The 19,715-nt window shown below is 35.9% G+C and overlaps 1 protein-coding gene across 2 annotated transcripts in view; it reads right to left on the bottom strand.

The window, feature by feature from the left end:
* Positions 1 to 19,715, bottom strand: part of irak1 (interleukin-1 receptor-associated kinase 1) — a 53,522-nt gene that overhangs the window by 27,127 nt on the left and 6,680 nt on the right. For both annotated transcript variants that reach the window (XR_012770472.1, XM_075475870.1), the window contains exons 5-7: positions 9,271 to 9,480; positions 6,101 to 6,165; positions 5,340 to 5,451 (exon numbers count right to left, since the gene is read on the bottom strand). Coding sequence is in view for 1 of the 2 variants with exons in the window: in XM_075475870.1 (XP_075331985.1) it covers positions 5,340 to 5,451; positions 6,101 to 6,165; positions 9,271 to 9,480 (387 nt within the window). In the remaining variant the exon portion in view is untranslated. The remainder of the gene's footprint in view (positions 1 to 5,339; positions 5,452 to 6,100; positions 6,166 to 9,270; positions 9,481 to 19,715) is intronic.

Here is a 19,715-nt window from a genome sequence, read left to right as displayed (position 1 = left end):
CATCCCGGTAAACACTTAAACCCATCCCGGTAAACACTTAAACGCATCCCGGTAAACACTTAAACCCATCCCGGTAAACACTTAAACCCATCCCGGTAAACACTTAAACGCATCCCGGTAAACACTTAAACCCATCCCGGTAAACACTTAAACCCATCCCGGTAAACACTTAAACGCATCCCAGTAAACACTTAAACCCATCCCGGTAAACACGTAAACGCATCCCGGTAAACACTTAAACCCATCCCGGTAAACACGTAAACGCATCCCGGTAAACGTGTAAACCCATCCCGGTAAACACTTAAACCCATCCCGGTAAACACTTAAACCCATCCCGGTAAACACTTAAACGCATCCCGGTAAACACTTAAACCCATCCCGGTAAACACTTAAACCCATCCCGGTAAACACTTAAACGCATCCCGGTAAACACTTAAACCCATCCCGGTAAACACTTAAACCCATCCCGGTAAACACTTAAACGCATCCCGGTAAACACTTAAACCCATCCCGGTAAACACTTAAACCCATCCCGGTAAACACTTAAACGCATCCCGGTAAACACTTAAACGCATCCCGGTAAACACTTAAACCCATCCCGGTAAACACTTAAACCCATCCCGGTAAACACTTAAACCCATCCCGGTAAACACTTAAACGCATCCCGGTAAACACTTAAACCCATCCCGGTAAACACTTAAACCCATCCCGGTAAACACTTAAACGCATCCCGGTAAACGTGTAAACCCATCCCGGTAAACACTTAAACCCATCCCGGTAAACACTTAAACCCATCCCGGTAAACACTTAAACGCATCCCGGTAAACACTTAAACCCATCCCGGTAAACACTTAAACCCATCCCGGTAAACACTTAAACGCATCCCGGTAAACACTTAAACCCATCCCGGTAAACACTTAAACCCATCCCGGTAAACACTTAAACGCATCCCGGTAAACACTTAAACCCATCCCGGTAAACACTTAAACCCATCCCGGTAAACACTTAAACCCATCCCGGTAAACACTTAAACGCATCCCGGTAAACACTTAAACCGATCCCGGTAAACACTTAAACGCATCCCGGTAAACGTGTAAACCCATCCCGGTAAACACTTAAACGCATCCCGGTAAACGTGTAAACCCATCCCGGTAAACACTTAAACGCATCCCGGTAAACACTTAAACCCATCCCGGTAAACACTTAAACGCATCCCGGTAAACACTTAAACGCATCCCGGTAAACACTTAAACCCATCCCGGTAAACACTTAAACCCATCCCGGTAAACACTTAAACGCATCCCGGTAAACACTTAAACCCATCCCGGTAAACACGTATACGCATCCCGGTAAACACTTAAACCCATCCCGGTAAACACGTATACGCATCCCGGTAAACACTTAAACCCATCCCGGTAAACACGTATACGCATCCCGGTAAACACTTAAACGCATCCCGGTAAACACTTAAACGCATCCCGGTAAACACTTAAACGCATCCCGGTAAACACTTAAACGCATCCCGGTAAACACTTAAATCCATCCCGGTAAACACTTAAACCCATCCCGGTAAACACGTAAACGCATCCCGGTAAACACTTAAACCCATCCCGGTAAACACTTAAACCCATCCCGGTAAACACTTAAACCCATCCCGGTAAACACTTAAACCCATCCCGGTAAACACTTAAACCCATCCCGGTAAACACTTAAACCCATCCCGGTAAACACTTAAACGCATCCCGGTAAACACTTAAACGCATCCCGGTAAACACTTAAACGCATCCCGGTAAACACTTAAACCCATCCCGGTAAACACTTAAACCCATCCCGGTAAACACTTAAACCCATCCCGGTAAACACTTAAACCCATCCCGGTAAACACTTAAACCCATCCCGGTAAACACTTAAACCCATCCCGGTAAACACGTAAACCCATCCCGGTAAACACGTAAACGCATCCCGGTAAACACTTAAACGCATCCCGGTAAACACTTAAACCCATCCCGGTAAACACGTAAACGCATCCCGGTAAACACTTAAACGCATCCCGGTAAACACTTAAACCCATCCCGGTAAACACTTAAACGCATCCCGGTAAACACTTAAACCCATCCCGGTAAACACTTAAACGCATCCCGGTAAACACTTAAACCCATCCCGGTAAACACGTAAACGCATCCCGGTAAACACTTAAACGCATCCCGGTAAACGTGTAAACCCATCCCGGTAAACACTTAAACCCATCCCGGTAAACACTTAAACCCATCCCGGTAAACACGTAAACCCATCCCGGTAAACGTGTAAACCCATCCCGGTAAACACTTAAACCCATCCCGGTAAACACGTAAACGCATCCCGGTAAACACTTAAACCCATCCCGGTAAACACTTAAACCCATCCCGGTAAACACTTAAACCCATCCCGGTAAACACGTAAACCCATCCCGGTAAACGTGTAAACCCATCCCGGTAAACACTTAAACCCATCCCGGTAAACACTTAAACCCATCCCGGTAAACGTGTAAACCCATCCCGGTAAACACTTAAACCCATCCCGGTAAACACTTAAACCCATCCCGGTAAACACTTAAACCCATCCCGGTAAACACTTAAACCCATCCCGGTAAACACTTAAACCCATCCCGGTAAACACGTAAACCCATCCCGGTAAACGTGTAAACCCATCCCGGTAAACACTTAAACCCATCCCGGTAAACACGTAAACGCATCCCGGTAAACACTTAAACCCATCCCGGTAAACACGTAAACGCATCCCGGTAAACACTTAAACCCATCCCGGTAAACACGTAAACGCATCCCGGTAAACACTTAAACCCATCCCGGTAAACACGTAAACCCATCCCGGTAAACACTTAAACCCATCCCGGTAAACGTGTAAACCCATCCCAGTAAACACTTAAACGCATCCCGGTAAACACTTAAACCCATCCCGGTAAACGTGTAAACCCATCCCGGTAAACACTTAAACCCATCCCGGTAAACACTTAAACCCATCCCGGTAAACACGTAAACCCATCCCGGTAAACGTGTAAACCCATCCCGGTAAACACTTAAACCCATCCCAGTAAACACTTAAACCCATCCCGGTAAACACGTAAACGCATCCCGGTAAACACTTAAACCCATCCCGGTAAACACTTAAACCCATCCCGGTAAACACTTAAACCCATCCCGGTAAACACGTAAACGCATCCCGGTAAACACTTAAACCCATCCCGGTAAACACTTAAACCCATCCCGGTAAACACTTAAACCCATCCCGGTAAACACGTAAACCCATCCCGGTAAACGTGTAAACCCATCCCGGTAAACGTGTAAACCCATCCCAGTAAACACTTAAACCCATCCCGGTAAACACTTAAACGCATCCCGGTAAACGTGTAAACCCATCCCGGTAAACACTTAAACCCATCCCGGTAAACACTTAAACCCATCCCGGTAAACACTTAAACCCATCCCGGTAAACACTTAAACCCATCCCGGTAAACACGTAAACGCATCCCGGTAAACACGTAAACCCATCCCGGTAAACACTTAAACCCATCCCGGTAAACACTTAAACGCATCCCGGTAAACACTTAAACGCATCCCGGTAAACACTTAAACCCATCCCGGTAAACACTTAAACGCATCCCGGTAAACACTTAAACCCATCCCGGTAAACACTTAAACCCATCCCGGTAAACACTTAAACCCATCCCGGTAAACACGTAAACGCATCCCGGTAAACGTGTAAACCCATCCCGGTAAACACTTAAACCCATCCCGGTAAACACGTAAACCCATCCCGGTAAACACGTAAACCCATCCCGGTAAACACGTAAACGCATCCCGGTAAACACTTAAACCCATCCCGGTAAACACTTAAACCCATCCCGGTAAACACTTAAACGCATCCCGGTAAACACGTAAACGCATCCCGGTAAACACTTAAACCCATCCCGGTAAACACTTAAACCCATCCCGGTAAACACTTAAACGCATCCCGGTAAACACGTAAACCCATCCCGGTAAACACTTAAACGCATCCCGGTAAACACTTAAACCCATCCCGGTAAACACGTAAACCCATCCCGGTAAACACTTAAACCCATCCCGGTAAACACTTAAACGCATCCCGGTAAACACTTAAACCCATCCCGGTAAACACTTAAACGCATCCCGGTAAACACTTAAACCCATCCCGGTAAACACGTAAACCCATCCCGGTAAACACTTAAACGCATCCCGGTAAACACTTAAACCCATCCCGGTAAACACTTAAACCCATCCCGGTAAACACGTAAACCCATCCCGGTAAACACTTAAACGCATCCCGGTAAACACTTAAACCCATCCCGGTAAACACGTAAACGCATCCCGGTAAACACTTAAACCCATCCCGGTAAACACGTAAACGCATCCCGGTAAACACTTAAACCCATCCCGGTAAACACTTAAACGCATCCCGGTAAACACGTAAACCCATCCCGGTAAACACTTAAACGCATCCCGGTAAACACTTAAACCCATCCCGGTAAACACTTAAACCCATCCCAGTAAACACTTAAACCCATCCCAGTAAACACTTAAACGCATCCCGGTAAACACTTAAACCCATCCCGGTAAACACTTAAACCCATCCCAGTAAACACGTAAACGCATCCCGGTAAACACTTAAACCCATCCCGGTAAACACTTAAACCCATCCCGGTAAACACGTAAACGCATCCCGGTAAACACTTAAACCCATCCCAGTAAACACTTAAACGCATCCCGGTAAACACTTAAACGCATCCCGGTAAACACGTAAACGCATCCCAGTAAACACGTAAACGCATCCCGGTAAACACTTAAACCCATCCCAGTAAACACGTAAACGCATCCCAGTAAACACGTAAACGCATCCCGGTAAACACTTAAACGCATCCCGGTAAACACTTAAACGCATCCCGGTAAACACTTAAACGCATCCCGGTAAACACTTAAACGCATCCCGGTAAACACTTAAACCCATCCCAGTAAACACGTAAACGCATCCCAGTAAACACTTAAACCCATCCCAGTAAACACGTAAACGCATCCCAGTAAACACTTAAACGCATCCCGGTAAACACTTAAACCCATCCCAGTAAACACGTAAACGCATCCCAGTAAACACGTAAACGCATCCCGGTAAACACTTAAACCCATCCCGGTAAACACGTAAACGCATCCCAGTAAACACGTAAACGCATCCCGGTAAACACTTAAACGCATCCCGGTAAACACTTAAACGCATCCCGGTAAACACTTAAACGCATCCCGGTAACAAACCGGTTAACAAACTCTTCTTACGTTGTGTAGGTGGTCCTCTAGTGATCGGTTGTCCATGTAGCGGTAGATCAGACACATGTTGCCTCCTCCTTCACTGAAGCCCAACAGATCCACGATGTTGCGGTGCCTGAACCTGAGCACACAGACTGTGTTAGCTTTAGCTTCTACAGCACACAGACTGTGTTAGCTTTAGCTTCTACAGCACACAGAATGGGTTAGCTTTAGCTTCTACAGCACACAGACTGTGTTAGCTTTAGCTTCTACAGCACACAGACTGTGTTAGCTTTAGCTTCTACAGCATAAAGAATGGGTTAGCTTTAGCTTCTACAGCACACAGACTGTGTTAGCTTTAGCTTCTACAGCATAAAGAATGGGTTAGCTTTAGCTTCTACAGCACACAGACTGTGTTAGCTTTAGCTTCTACAGCACACAGACTGTGTTAGCTTTAGCTTCTACAGCACACAGACTGTGTTAGCTTTAGCTTCTACTGCACAGAGACTGTGTTAGCTTTAGCTTCTACAGCACACAGACTGTGTTAGCTTTAGCTTCTACTGCACAGAGACTGTGTTAGCTTTAGCTTCTACAGCACACAGACTGTGTTAGCTTTAGCTTCTACAGCACACAGACTGTGTTAGCTTTAGCTTCTACTGCACAGAGACTGTGTTAGCTTTAGCTTCTACTGCACAGAGACTGTGTTAGCTTTAGCTTCTACTGCACAGAGACTGTGTTAGCTTTAGCTTCTAAGAACAACACATGATCAGTGTTCTGGTGCATCGCCTCACCTGGAAAGCTTCTCCACTTCAGTCTGGAAACTTTTCCTCAGCAGAGACCAGTCCATCTGGCCGTCCTGTAAACAACAACAACACCGACCAATCACAGCCTACTTCCTGTCGGAGACATTAACCAATGAGTGCTTTCAGACCGCGTTCCTGGAGTTACGCGATGGCTTTCATCCACAGGGACACGGCGCCGTTTAACACGTGGGACGTGACAGGAGAATGTACACGAGGACGCCGTTCGTCCTGATGTGGACAGAAGGACAGCGTTTGTCTCGATGAGGACAGAAGGACGCCGCTCGACCTGATGTGGACAGAAGGACAGCGTTTGTCTCGATGTGGACAGAAGGACGCCGTTCGACCCGATGTGGACAGAAGGATGCCGTTCGACCTGATGTGGACAGAAGGACGCCGTTCGACCTGATGTGGACAGAAGGACGCCGTTCGACCTGATGTGGACAGAAGGACAGCGTTCGACCTGATGTGGACAGAAGGACGCCGTTCCTCCTGATGTGGACAGAAGGATGCCGTTCGACCTGATGTGGACAGAAGGACGCCGTTCGACCTGATGTGGACAGAAGGACGCCGTTCGACCTGATGTGGACAGAAGGACAGCGTTCGACCCGATGTGGACAGAAGGACGCCGTTCCTCCTGATGTGGACAGAAGGACGCCGTTCCTCCTGATGTGGACAGAAGGACGCCGTTCCTCCTGATGTGGACAGAAGGACGCCGTTCCTCCTGATGTGGACAGAAGGACGCCGTTCCTCCTGATGTGGACAGAAGGACGCCGTTCCTCCTGATGTGGACAGAAGGATGCCGTTCGACCCGATGAGGACAGAAGGACGCCGTTCGACCCGATGTGGACAGAAGGACGCCGTTCGACCTGATGTGGAGAGAAGGACGCCGTTCCTCCTGATGTGGACAGAAGGACGCCGTTCGACCTGATGTGGACAGAAGGACGCCGTTCCTCCTGATGTGGACAGAAGGACGCCGTTCGACCTGATGTGGACAGAAGGACGCCGTTCGACCTGATGTGGACAGAAGGACGCCGTTCGACCTGATGAGGACAGAAGGACGCCGTTCCTCCTGATGAGGACAGAAGGACGCCATTTGTCCCGATGAGGACAGAAGGACGCCGTTCGTCATGATGTGGACAGAAGGACGCTGTTCCTCCTGATGAGGACAGAAGGACGCCGTTCCTCCTGATGAGGACAGAAGGACGCCATTTGTCCCGATGAGGACAGAAGGACGCCGTTCGTCATGATGTGGACAGAAGGACGCCGTTCGACCCGATGTGGACAGAAGGACGCCGTTCCTCCTGATGAGGACAGAAGGACGCCGTTTGTCCCGATGAGGACAGAAGAACGCCGTTCGTCCAGATGAGGACGCCGTTTGTCCCGATGTGGACAGAAGGACGCCGCTCGTCCCGATGAGGACAGAAGGATGCCGTTCGACCTGATGTGGACAGAAGAACGCCGTTCCTCCTGATGAGGACAGAAGGACGCCGCTCGTCCCGATGAGGACAGAAGGATGCCGTTCGACCTGATGTGGACAGAAGGACGCCGCTCGTCCCGATGAGGACAGAAGGACGCCGCTCGTCCCGATGAGGACGGAAGGACGCCGTTCGTCATGATGTGGACAGAAGGACGCCGTTCGTCATGATGTGGACAGAAGGACGCCGTTCGACCCGATGTGGACAGAAGGATGCCGTTCGTCCCGATGAGGACGGAAGGACGCCGTTCGTCATGATGTGGACAGAAGGACGCCGTTCCTCCTGATGAGGACAGAAGGACGCCGTTTGTCCCGATGAGGACAGAAGGACGCCGTTCGACCTGATGTGGACAGAAGGACGCCGTTCGACCTGATGTGGACAGAAGGACGCCGTTCCTCCTGATGAGGACAGAAGGACGCCGTTTGTCCCGATGAGGACAGAAGGACGCCGTTCGACCTGATGTGGACAGAAGGACGCCGCTTGTCCCGATGAGGACAGAAGGACGCCGTTCGTCCCGATGAGGACAGAAGGACGCCGCTCGTCCCGATGAGGACAGAAGGACGCCGTTCCTCCCGATGAGGACAGAAGGACGCCGCTCGTCCCGATGAGGACAGAAGGACGCCGTTCCTCCTGATGAGGACAGAAGGACGCCGTTCCTCCCGATGAGGACAGAAGGACGCCGTTCGTCCCGATGAGGACAGAAGGACGCCGTTTGTCCCGATGAGGACAGAAGGACGCCGTACGTCCCGATGAGGACAGAAGGACGCCGTTCGTCCCGATGAGGACAGAAGGACGCCGTATGTCCCGATGAGGACAGAAGGACGCCGTTCCTCCTGATGAGGACAGAAGGACGCCGCTTGTTCCGATGAGGACAGAAGGACGCCGCTCGTCCCGATGAGGACAGAAGGACGCCGTTCCTCCTGATGAGGACAGAAGGACGCCGTTCCTCCTGATGAGGACGGAAGGACGCCGTTCCTCCTGATGAGGACGGAAGGACGCCGCTCGTCCCGATGAGGACAGAAGGACGCCGCTCGTCCCGATGAGGACAGAAGGACGCCGCTCGTCCCGATGAGGACAGAAGGACGCCGCTCGTCCCGATGAGGACAGAAGGACGCCGTATGTCCCGATGAGGACAGAAGGACGCCGCTCGTCCCGATGAGGACAGAAGGACGCCGTTCGTCCCGATGAGGACAGAAGGACGCCGTTCCTCCCGATGAGGACAGAAGGACGCCGCTCGTCCCGATGAGGACAGAAGGACGCCGCTCGTCCCGATGAGGACAGAAGGACGCCGCTCGTCCCGATGAGGACAGAAGGACGCCGCTCGTCCCGATGAGGACAGAAGGACGCCGTTCGTCCCGATGAGGACAGAAGGACGCCGCTCGTCCCGATGAGGACAGAAGGACGCCGTTCGTCCCGATGAGGACAGAAGGACGCCGCTCGTCCCGACGAGGACAGAAGGACGCCGCTCGTCCCGATGAGGACAGAAGGACGCCGCTCGTCCCGATGAGGACAGAAGGACGCCGCTCGTCCCGATGAGGACAGAAGGACGCCGCTCACCATGAACCGAGGTTGTTAACAGGTCACGGATGGTATTTGGGGACGCGAGTGGAGGACAGCGCTCGTGTCCACCAGGTGTGGCGGTCTGAAAGCAGCTGGTGACATGCTGCGCTGTGATTGGCTGACCTGCCGGAGCCTCTTGACGGCGCAGTCCATGTTGCTCAGGGTGGCTCGGTACACCACGCCAAACCCCCCCTCCCCCACCTGCAGGGCCGGGGAGAAGCCTCGCGTCCCAGCATGCACCTCTTCGTATGACCAGCACATGACCGCACCGATGACGCTGCAGGGCACAGCGGGGCGGTCAGGAGGGATGACATCATCGTCACGCTGCTCTTCCTGTCAAAATAAACTTCCTGTTAACACATTTTATGAATAAAGTTTTTCACATCAGGATCGCCCCCGAGTTAATATTGTGTTTTTTATTGTGTTATTATTGATGATTGACTGAGTTATTGATTACTGAGTTATTAATGATTGAGTTATTATTGATGATTGAGTTATTGATTATTGTGTTATTATAGATGATTGAGTTATTATAGATGATTGAGTTATTATTGATGATTGAGTTATTGATGATTGAGTTATTATTAATGATTGAGTTATTGATTATTGTGTTATTATAGATGATTGAGTTATTATAGATGATTGAGTTATTATTGATGATTGAGTTATTGATGATTGAGTTATTGATTATTGTGTTATTATAGATGATCGAGTTATTATTGATGATTGAGTTATTATTGATGATTGAGTTATTGACGATTGAGTTATTGATTATTGTGTTATTATAGATGATTGAGTTATTATTGATGATTGAGTTATTATTGATGATTGAGTTATTGATGATTGAGTTATTGATGATTGAGTTATTATTGATGATTGAGTTATTATTGATGATTGAGTTATTATAGATGATTGAGTTATTGATGATTGAGTTATTATTAATGATTGAGTTATTGATGATTGAGGTATTATTGAGTTATTATAGATGATTGAGTTATTATTGATGATTGAGTTATTATTGATGATTGAGTTATTATTGAGTTATTATTGAGTTATTATTGATGATTGAGTTATTATAGATGATTGAGTTATTGATGATTGAGTTATTGATGATTGAGTTATTATTAATGATTGAGTTATTGATGATTGAGTTATTATTGAGTTATTATTGATGATTGAGTTATTATTGATGATTGAGTTATTATTGATGTTTGAGTTATTGATGATTGAGTTATTATTGATGATTGAGTTATTATTGAGTTATTATTGATGATTGAGTTATTATTGAGTTATTATTGATGATTGAGTTATTATTGATGTTTGAGTTATTGATGATTGAGTTATTATTGATGATTGAGTTATTATTGATGATTGAGTTATTATTGATGATTGAGTTATTGATGATTGAGTTATTGATTATTGTGTTATTATAGATGATTGAGTTATTGATGATTGAGTTATTGATTATTGTGTTATTATAGATGATTGAGTTATTATTGATGATTGAGTTATTGATGATTGAGTTATTGATTATTGTGTTATTATAGATGATTGAGTTATTATAGATGATTGAGTTATTGATGATTGAGTTATTGATTATTGAGTTATTATTGATGATTGAGTTATTATAGATGATTGAGTTAATATTGAGTTATTATTGATGATTGAGTTATTGATGATTGAGTTATTATTGATGATTGAGTTATTATTGAGTTATTGATGATTGAGTTATTATTGATGATTGAGTTATTATTGAGTTATTGATGATTGAGTTATTATTGATGATTGAGTTATTATTGATGATTGAGTTATTATAGATGATTGAGTTATTATTGAGTTATTGATGATTGAGTTATTATTGATGATTGAGTTATTATTGAGTTATTGATGATTGAGTTATTATTGATGATTGAGTTATTATAGATGATTGAGTTATTATTGATGATTGAGTTATTATTGAGTTATTGATGATTGAGTTATTATTGATGATTGAGTTATTATAGATGATTGAGTTATTATTGAGTTATTGATGATTGAGTTATTATTGATGATTGAGTTATTATTGATGATTGAGTTATTATAGATGATTGAGTTATTATTGAGTTATTGATGATTGAGTTATTATTGATGATTGAGTTATTATTGAGTTATTATTGAGTTATTGATGATTGAGTTATTATTGATGATTGAGTTATTATAGATGATTGAGTTATTATTGAGTTATTGATGATTGAGTTATTATAGATGATTGAGTTATTATTGAGTTATTATTGATGATTGAGTTATTATTGATGATTGAGTTATTATTGAGTTATTATTGAGTTATTATTGAGTTATTGATGATTGAGTTATTATTGATGATTGAGTTATTATTGAGTTATTGATTATTGTGTTATTATTGAGTTATTATTGATGATTGAGTTATTATTGAGTTATTGATTATTGTGTTATTATTGAGTTATTATTGATGATTGAGTTATTATTGAGTTATTGATTATTGTGTTATTATTGAGTTATTATTGATGATTGAGTTATTATTGATGATTGAGTTATTATTGAGTTATTGATTGTGTTATTATTGATGATTGAGTTATTATTGAGTTATTGATGATTGAGTTATTATTGATGATTGAGTTATTATTGATTATTGTGTTATTATTGAGTTATTATTGATGATTGAGTTATTATTGAGTTATTGATTATTGTGTTATTATTGAGTTATTATTGATGATTGAGTTATTATTGATGATTGAGTTATTATTGAGTTATTGATTATTGTGTTATTATTGAGTTATTATTGATGATTGAGTTATTATTGAGTTATTATAGATGATTGAGTTATTATTGTGTTATTATAGATGATTGAGTTATTATAGATGATTGAGTTATTGATGATTGAGTTATTATTGATGATTGAGTTATTATTGATGATTGAGTTATTATTGATGATTGAGTTATTATTGATGATTGAGTTATTATTGAGTTATTGATTATTGTGCTATTATTGAGTTATTATTGATGATTGAGTTATTGATGATTGAGTTATTATTGATGATTGAGTTATTATTGATGATTGAGTTATTATTGATGATTGAGTTATTATTGAGTTATTGATTATTGTGTTATTATTGAGTATTGATGATTGAGTTATTATAGATGATTGAGTTATTATTGAGTTATTATTGATGATTGAGTTATTATTGAGTATTGATGATTGAGTTATTATTGATGATTGAGTTATTATAGATGATTGAGTTATTATTGAGTTATTGATGATTGAGTTATTATTGATGATTGAGTTATTATTGAGTTATTATTGATGATTGAGTTATTATTGATGATTGAGTTATTATTGAGTTATTGATGATTGAGTTATTATAGATGATTGAGTTATTGATGATTGAGTTATTGATGATTGAGGTATTATTGAGTTATTATAGATGATTGAGTTATTATTGATGTTTGAGTTATTATTGATGATTGAGTTATTATTGATGATTGAGTTATTATTGATGTTTGAGTTATTATTGAGTTATTATTGAGTTATTATTGATGATTGAGTTATTATAGATGATTGAGTTATTGATGATTGAGTTATTGATGATTGAGTTATTGATGATTGAGTTATTATTAATGATTGAGTTATTGATGATTGAGTTATTATTGAGTTATTATTGATGATTGAGTTATTATTGATGTTTGAGTTATTGATGATTGAGTTATTATTGATGATTGAGTTATTATTGATGATTGAGTTATTATTGATGATTGAGTTATTGATGATTGAGTTATTGATTATTGTGTTATTATAGATGATTGAGTTATTGATGATTGAGTTATTGATTATTGTGTTATTATAGATGATTGAGTTATTATTGATGATTGAGTTATTGATGATTGAGTTATTGATTATTGTGTTATTATTGATGATTGAGTTATTATTGAGTTATTATTGATGATTGAGTTATTATTGATGATTGAGTTATTATTGAGTTATTGATTATTGTGTTATTATTGAGTTATTATTGATGATTGAGTTATTATTGAGTTATTGATTATTGTGTTATTATTGAATTATTATTGATGATTGAGTTATTATTGAGTTATTGATTATTGTGTTATTATTGATGATTGAGTTATTATTGAGTTATTGATGATTGAGTTATTATTGATGATTGAGTAATTATTGAGTTATTATAGATGATTGAGTTATTATTGAGTTATTATTGATGATTGAGTTATTATTGATTATTGTGTTATTATTGAGTTATTATTGATGATTGTGTTATTATTGAGTTATTATTGATGATTGAATTATTATTGAGTTATTGATTATTGTGTTATTATTGATGATTGAGTTATTATTGATTATTGTGTTATTATTGAGTTATTATTGATGATTGAGTTATTATTGATGATTGAGTTATTATTGAGTTATTATTGATGATTGAGTTATTATTGAGTTATTATTGATGATTGAGTTATTATTGAGTTATTATTGATGATTGAGTTATTATAGATGATTGAGTTATTATTGAGTTATTGATTATTGTGTTATTATTGATGATTGAGTTATTATTGAGTTATTGATGATTGAGTTATTATTGATGATTGAGTTATTATTGAGTTATTGATTATTGTGTTATTATTGAGTTATTATTGATGATTGAGTTATTATTGATGATTGAGTTATTATTGAGTTATTGATTATTGTGTTATTATTGATGATTGAGTTATTATTGAGTTATTGATGATTGAGTTATTATTGATGATTGAGTTATTATTGATTATTGTGTTATTATTGAGTTATTATTGATGATTGAGTTATTATTGAGTTATTGATTATTGTGTTATTATTGAGTTATTATTGATGATTGAGTTATTATTGATGATCGAGTTATTATTGAGTTATTGATTATTGTGTTATTATTGAGTTATTATTGATGATTGAGTTATTATAGATGATTGAGTTATTATTGAGTTATTATAGATGATTGAGTTATTATTGATGATTGAGTTATTATTGAGTTATTGATGATGATTGAGTTATTATTGATGATTGAGTTATTATTGATGATTGAGTTATTATTGAGTTATTGATGATTGAGTTATTATTGATGATTGAGTTATTATTGAGTTATTGATGATTGAGTTATTATTGATGATTGAGTTATTATTGAGTTATTATTGATGATTGAGTTATTATTGAGTTATTGATGATTGAGTTATTATTGATGATTGAGTTATTCTAGATGATTGAGTTATTATTGATGATTGAGTTATTGATTATTGAGTTATTATTGATGATTGAGTTATTATTGATGATTGAGTTATTGATTATTGAGTTATTATTGATGATTGAGTTATTGATTATTGAGTTATTATAGATGATTGAGTTATTATTGAGTTATTGATGATTGAGTTATTATTGATGATTGAGTTATTATTGATGATTGAGTTATTATTGAGTTATTGATGATTGAGTTATTATTGATGATTGAGTTATTATTGATGATTGAGTTATTATAGATGATTGAGTTATTATAGATGATTGAGTTATTATTGATGATTGAGTTATTATTGAGTTATTGATGATTGAGTTATTATTGATGATTGAGTTATTATTGAGTTATTATTGATGATTGAGTTATTATTGATGATTGAATTATTATTGAGTTATTGATTATTGTGTTATTATTGATGATTGAGTTATTATTGATTATTGTGTTATTATTGAGTTATTATTGATGATTGAGTTATTATTGATGATTGAGTTATTATTGAGTTATTATTGATGATTGAGTTATTATTGAGTTATTATTGATGATTGAGTTATTATTGAGTTATTATTGATGATTGAGTTATTATAGATGATTGAGTTATTATTGAGTTATTGATTATTGTGTTATTATTGATGATTGAGTTATTATTGAGTTATTGATGATTGAGTTATTATTGATGATTGAGTTATTATTGAGTTATTGATTATTGTGTTATTATTGAGTTATTATTGATGATTGAGTTATTATTGATGATTGAGTTATTATTGAGTTATTGATTATTGTGTTATTATTGATGATTGAGTTATTATTGAGTTATTGATGATTGAGTTATTATTGATGATTGAGTTATTATTGATTATTGTGTTATTATTGAGTTATTATTGATGATTGAGTTATTATTGAGTTATTGATTATTGTGTTATTATTGAGTTATTATTGATGATTGAGTTATTATTGATGATCGAGTTATTATTGAGTTATTGATTATTGTGTTATTATTGAGTTATTATTGATGATTGAGTTATTATAGATGATTGAGTTATTATTGAGTTATTATAGATGATTGAGTTATTATTGATGATTGAGTTATTATTGAGTTATTATTGATGATTGAGTTATTATAGATGATTGAGTTATTATTGAGTTATTATAGATGATTGAGTTATTATTGATGATTGAGTTATTATTGAGTTATTGATTATTGTGCTATTATTGAGTTATTATTGATGATTGAGTTATTATTGATGATTGAGTTATTATAGATGATTGAGTTATTATTGAGTTATTGATGATTGAGTTATTATTGATGATTGAGTTATTATTGAGTTATTGATTATTGTGTTATTATTGAGTTATTATTGATGATTGAGTTATTATTGAGTTATTGATGATTGAGTTATTATTGATGATTGAGTTATTATAGATGATTGAGTTATTATTGAGTTATTGATGATTGAGTTATTATTGATGATTGAGTTATTATTGATGATTGAGTTATTATTGAGTTATTGATGATTGAGTTATTATTGATGATTGAGTTATTATTGAGTTATTATTGATGATTGAGTTATTATAGATGATTGAGTTATTATTGATGATTGAGTTATTATTGATGATTGAGTTATTATTGATGATTGAGTTATTATTGAGTTATTGATGATTGAGTTATTATTGATGATTGAGTTATTATTGAGTTATTATTGATGATTGAGTTATTATAGATGATTGAGTTATTATTGAGTTATTATAGATGATTGAGTTATTATTGATGATTGAGTTATTATAGATGATTGAGTTATTATTGAGTTATTGATGATTGAGTTATTATTGATGATTGAGTTATTATTGATGATTGAGTTATTATTGATGATTGAGTTATTATTGAGTTATTGATGATTGAGTTATTATTGATGATTGAGTTATTATAGATGATTGAGTTATTATTGAGTTATTGATGATTGAGTTATTATTGATGATTGAGTTATTATTGAGTTATTATTGAGTTATTGATTATTGTGTTATTATTGAGTTATTATTGATGATTGAGTTATTATTGAGTTATTGATGATTGAGTTATTATTGATGATTGAGTTATTATTGAGTTATTGATGATTGAGTTATTATTGAGTTATTGATGATTGAGTTATTATTGAGTTATTGATTATTGTGTTATTATTGAGTTATTATTGATGATTGAGTTATTATTGATGATTGAGTTATTATTGAGTTATTGATTATTGTGTTATTATTGAGTTATTATTGATGATTGAGTTATTATTGAGTTATTATTGATGATTGAGTTATTATTGATGATTGAGTTATCATTGAGTTATTGATTATTGAGTTATTATAGATGATTGAGTTATTATTGATGATTGAGTTATTATTGATGATTGAGTTATTATTGAGTTATTGATTATTGTGTTATTATTGAGTTATTATTGATGATTGAGTTATTATTGATGATTGAGTTATTATTGATGATTGAGTTATTATTGAGTTATTGATTATTGTGTTATTATTGAGTTATTATTGATGATTGAGTTATTATTGAGTTATTATTGATGATTGAGTTATTATTGATGATTGAGTTATCATTGAGTTATTGATTATTGTGTTATTATTGAGTTATTATTGATGATTGAGTTATTATTGAGTTATTATTGATGATTGAGTTATTATTGATGATTGAGTTATTATTGATGATTGAGTTATTATTGAGTTATTATTGATGATTGAGTTATTATTGAGTTATTGATGATTGAGTTATTATTGATGATTGAGTTATTATTGATGATTGAGTTATTATTGAGTTATTATTGATGATTGAGTTATTATTGAGTTATTGATGATTGAGTTATTATTGATGATTGAGTTATTATTGAGTTATTGATGATTGAGTTATTATTGATGATTGAGTTATTATTGAGTTATTGATGATTGAGTTATTATTGATGATTGAGTTATTATTGATGATTGAGTTATTATTGAGTTATTATTGATGATTGAGTTATTATTGAGTTATTGATTATTGTGTTATTATTGAGTTATTATTGATGATTGAGTTATTATTGATGATTGAGTTATTATTGAGTTATTGATTATTGTGTTATTATTGAGTTATTATTGATGATTGAGTTATTATTGATGATTGAGTTATTATTGAGTTATTGATTATTGTTATGATTGAGTTATTATTGATGATTGAGTTATTATTGATGATTGAGTTATTGATGATTGAGTTATTATAGATGATTGAGTTATTATTGAGTTATTATTGATGATTGAGTTATTATTGATGATTGAGTTATTATTGAGTTATTGATGATTGAGTTATTATTGATGATTGAGTTATTATTGAGTTATTGATGATTGAGTTATAATTGAGTTATTGATGATTGAGTTATTATTGAGTTATTATTGATGATTGAGTTATTATTGAGTTATTATAGATGATTGAGTTATTATTGAGTTATTATTGATGATTGAGTTATTATTGATGATTGAGTTATTATTGATGATTGAGTTATTATTGATGATTGAGTTATTATTGATGATTGAGTTATTGAGTTCTTATAGATGATTGAGTTATTATTGAGTTATTATTGATGATTGAGTTATTATTGATGATTGAGTTATTGAGTTATTGATGATTGAGTTATTATTGAGTTATTATTGATGATTGAGTTATTATTGATGATTGAGTTATTATTGAGTTATTGATGATTGAGTTATTATTGATGATTGAGTTATTATTGAGTTATTATTGATGATTGAGTTATTATTGAGTTATTGATGATTGAGTTATTATTGATGATTGAGTTATTCTAGATGATTGAGTTATTATTGATGATTGAGTTATTGATTATTGAGTTATTATTGATGATTGAGTTATTATTGATGATTGAGTTATTGATTATTGAGTTATTATTGATGATTGAGTTATTGATTATTGAGTTATTATAGATGATTGAGTTATTATTGAGTTATTGATGATTGAGTTATTATTGATGATTGAGTTATTATTGATGATTGAGTTATTATTGAGTTATTGATGATTGAGTTATTATTGATGATTGAGTTATTATTGATGATTGAGTTATTATAGATGATTGAGTTATTATAGATGATTGAGTTATTATTGATGATTGAGTTATTATTGAGTTATTGATGATTGAGTTATTATTGATGATTGAGTTATTATTGAGTTATTATTGATGATTGAGTTGTTATTGATGATTGAGTTATTATAGATGATTGAGTTATTATTGATGATTGAGTTATTATTGATGATTGAGTTATTATTGAGTTATTATTGATGATTGAGTTATTATTGAGTTATTGATGATTGAGTTATTATTGATGATTGAGTTATTATTGAGTTATTATAGATGATTGAGTTATTATTGAGTTATTGATGATTGAGTTATTATTGATGATTGAGTTATTATAGATGATTGAGTTATTATTGAGTTATTATTGATGATTGAGTTATTATAGATGATTGAGTTATTATTGAGTTATTGATGATTGAGTTATTATTGATGATTGAGTTATTATAGATGATTGAGTTATTATTGAGTTATTATTGATGATTGAGTTATTATTGATGATTGAGTTATTATAGATGATTGAGTTATTATTGATGATTGAGTTATTATTGATGATTGAGTTATTGATTATTGAGTTATTGATTATTGAGTTATTATTGATTATTGAGTTATTATTGATGATTGAGTTATAATTGATGATTGAGTTATTATTGATGATTGTGTTATTATTGAGTTATTGATGATTGAGTTATTATTGATGATTGTGTTATTATTGATGATTGTGTTATTATTGAGTTATTGATGATTGAGTTATTATTGATGATTGAGTTATTATTGAGTTATTGATGATTGAGTTATTATTGATGATTGAGTTATTATTGATGATTGAGTTATTATAGAGTTATTGATGATTGAGTTATTATTGATGATTGAGTTATTATTGATGATTGAGTTATTATTGAGTTATTGATGATTGAGTTATTATTGATGATTGTGTTATTATTGATGATTGAGTTATTATAGATGATTGAGTTATTATTGATGATTGAGTTATTATTGAGTTATTGATGATTGAGTTATTATTGATGATTGAGTTATTATTGATGATTGAGTTATTATTGAGTTATTGATGATTGAGTTATAATTGAGTTATTGATGATTGAGTTATTATTGAGTTATTGATGATTGAGTTATTATTGATGATTGTGTTATTATTGATGATTGAGTTATTATA

This window comes from Odontesthes bonariensis, chromosome 10 (assembly GCF_027942865.1).
Source record: "Odontesthes bonariensis isolate fOdoBon6 chromosome 10, fOdoBon6.hap1, whole genome shotgun sequence".
Taxonomy (NCBI): Eukaryota; Metazoa; Chordata; class Actinopteri; order Atheriniformes; family Atherinopsidae; genus Odontesthes; species Odontesthes bonariensis.
Note: the sequence above shows the minus strand (reverse complement) of the source record. Positions and strands in the feature narration are given on the sequence as shown.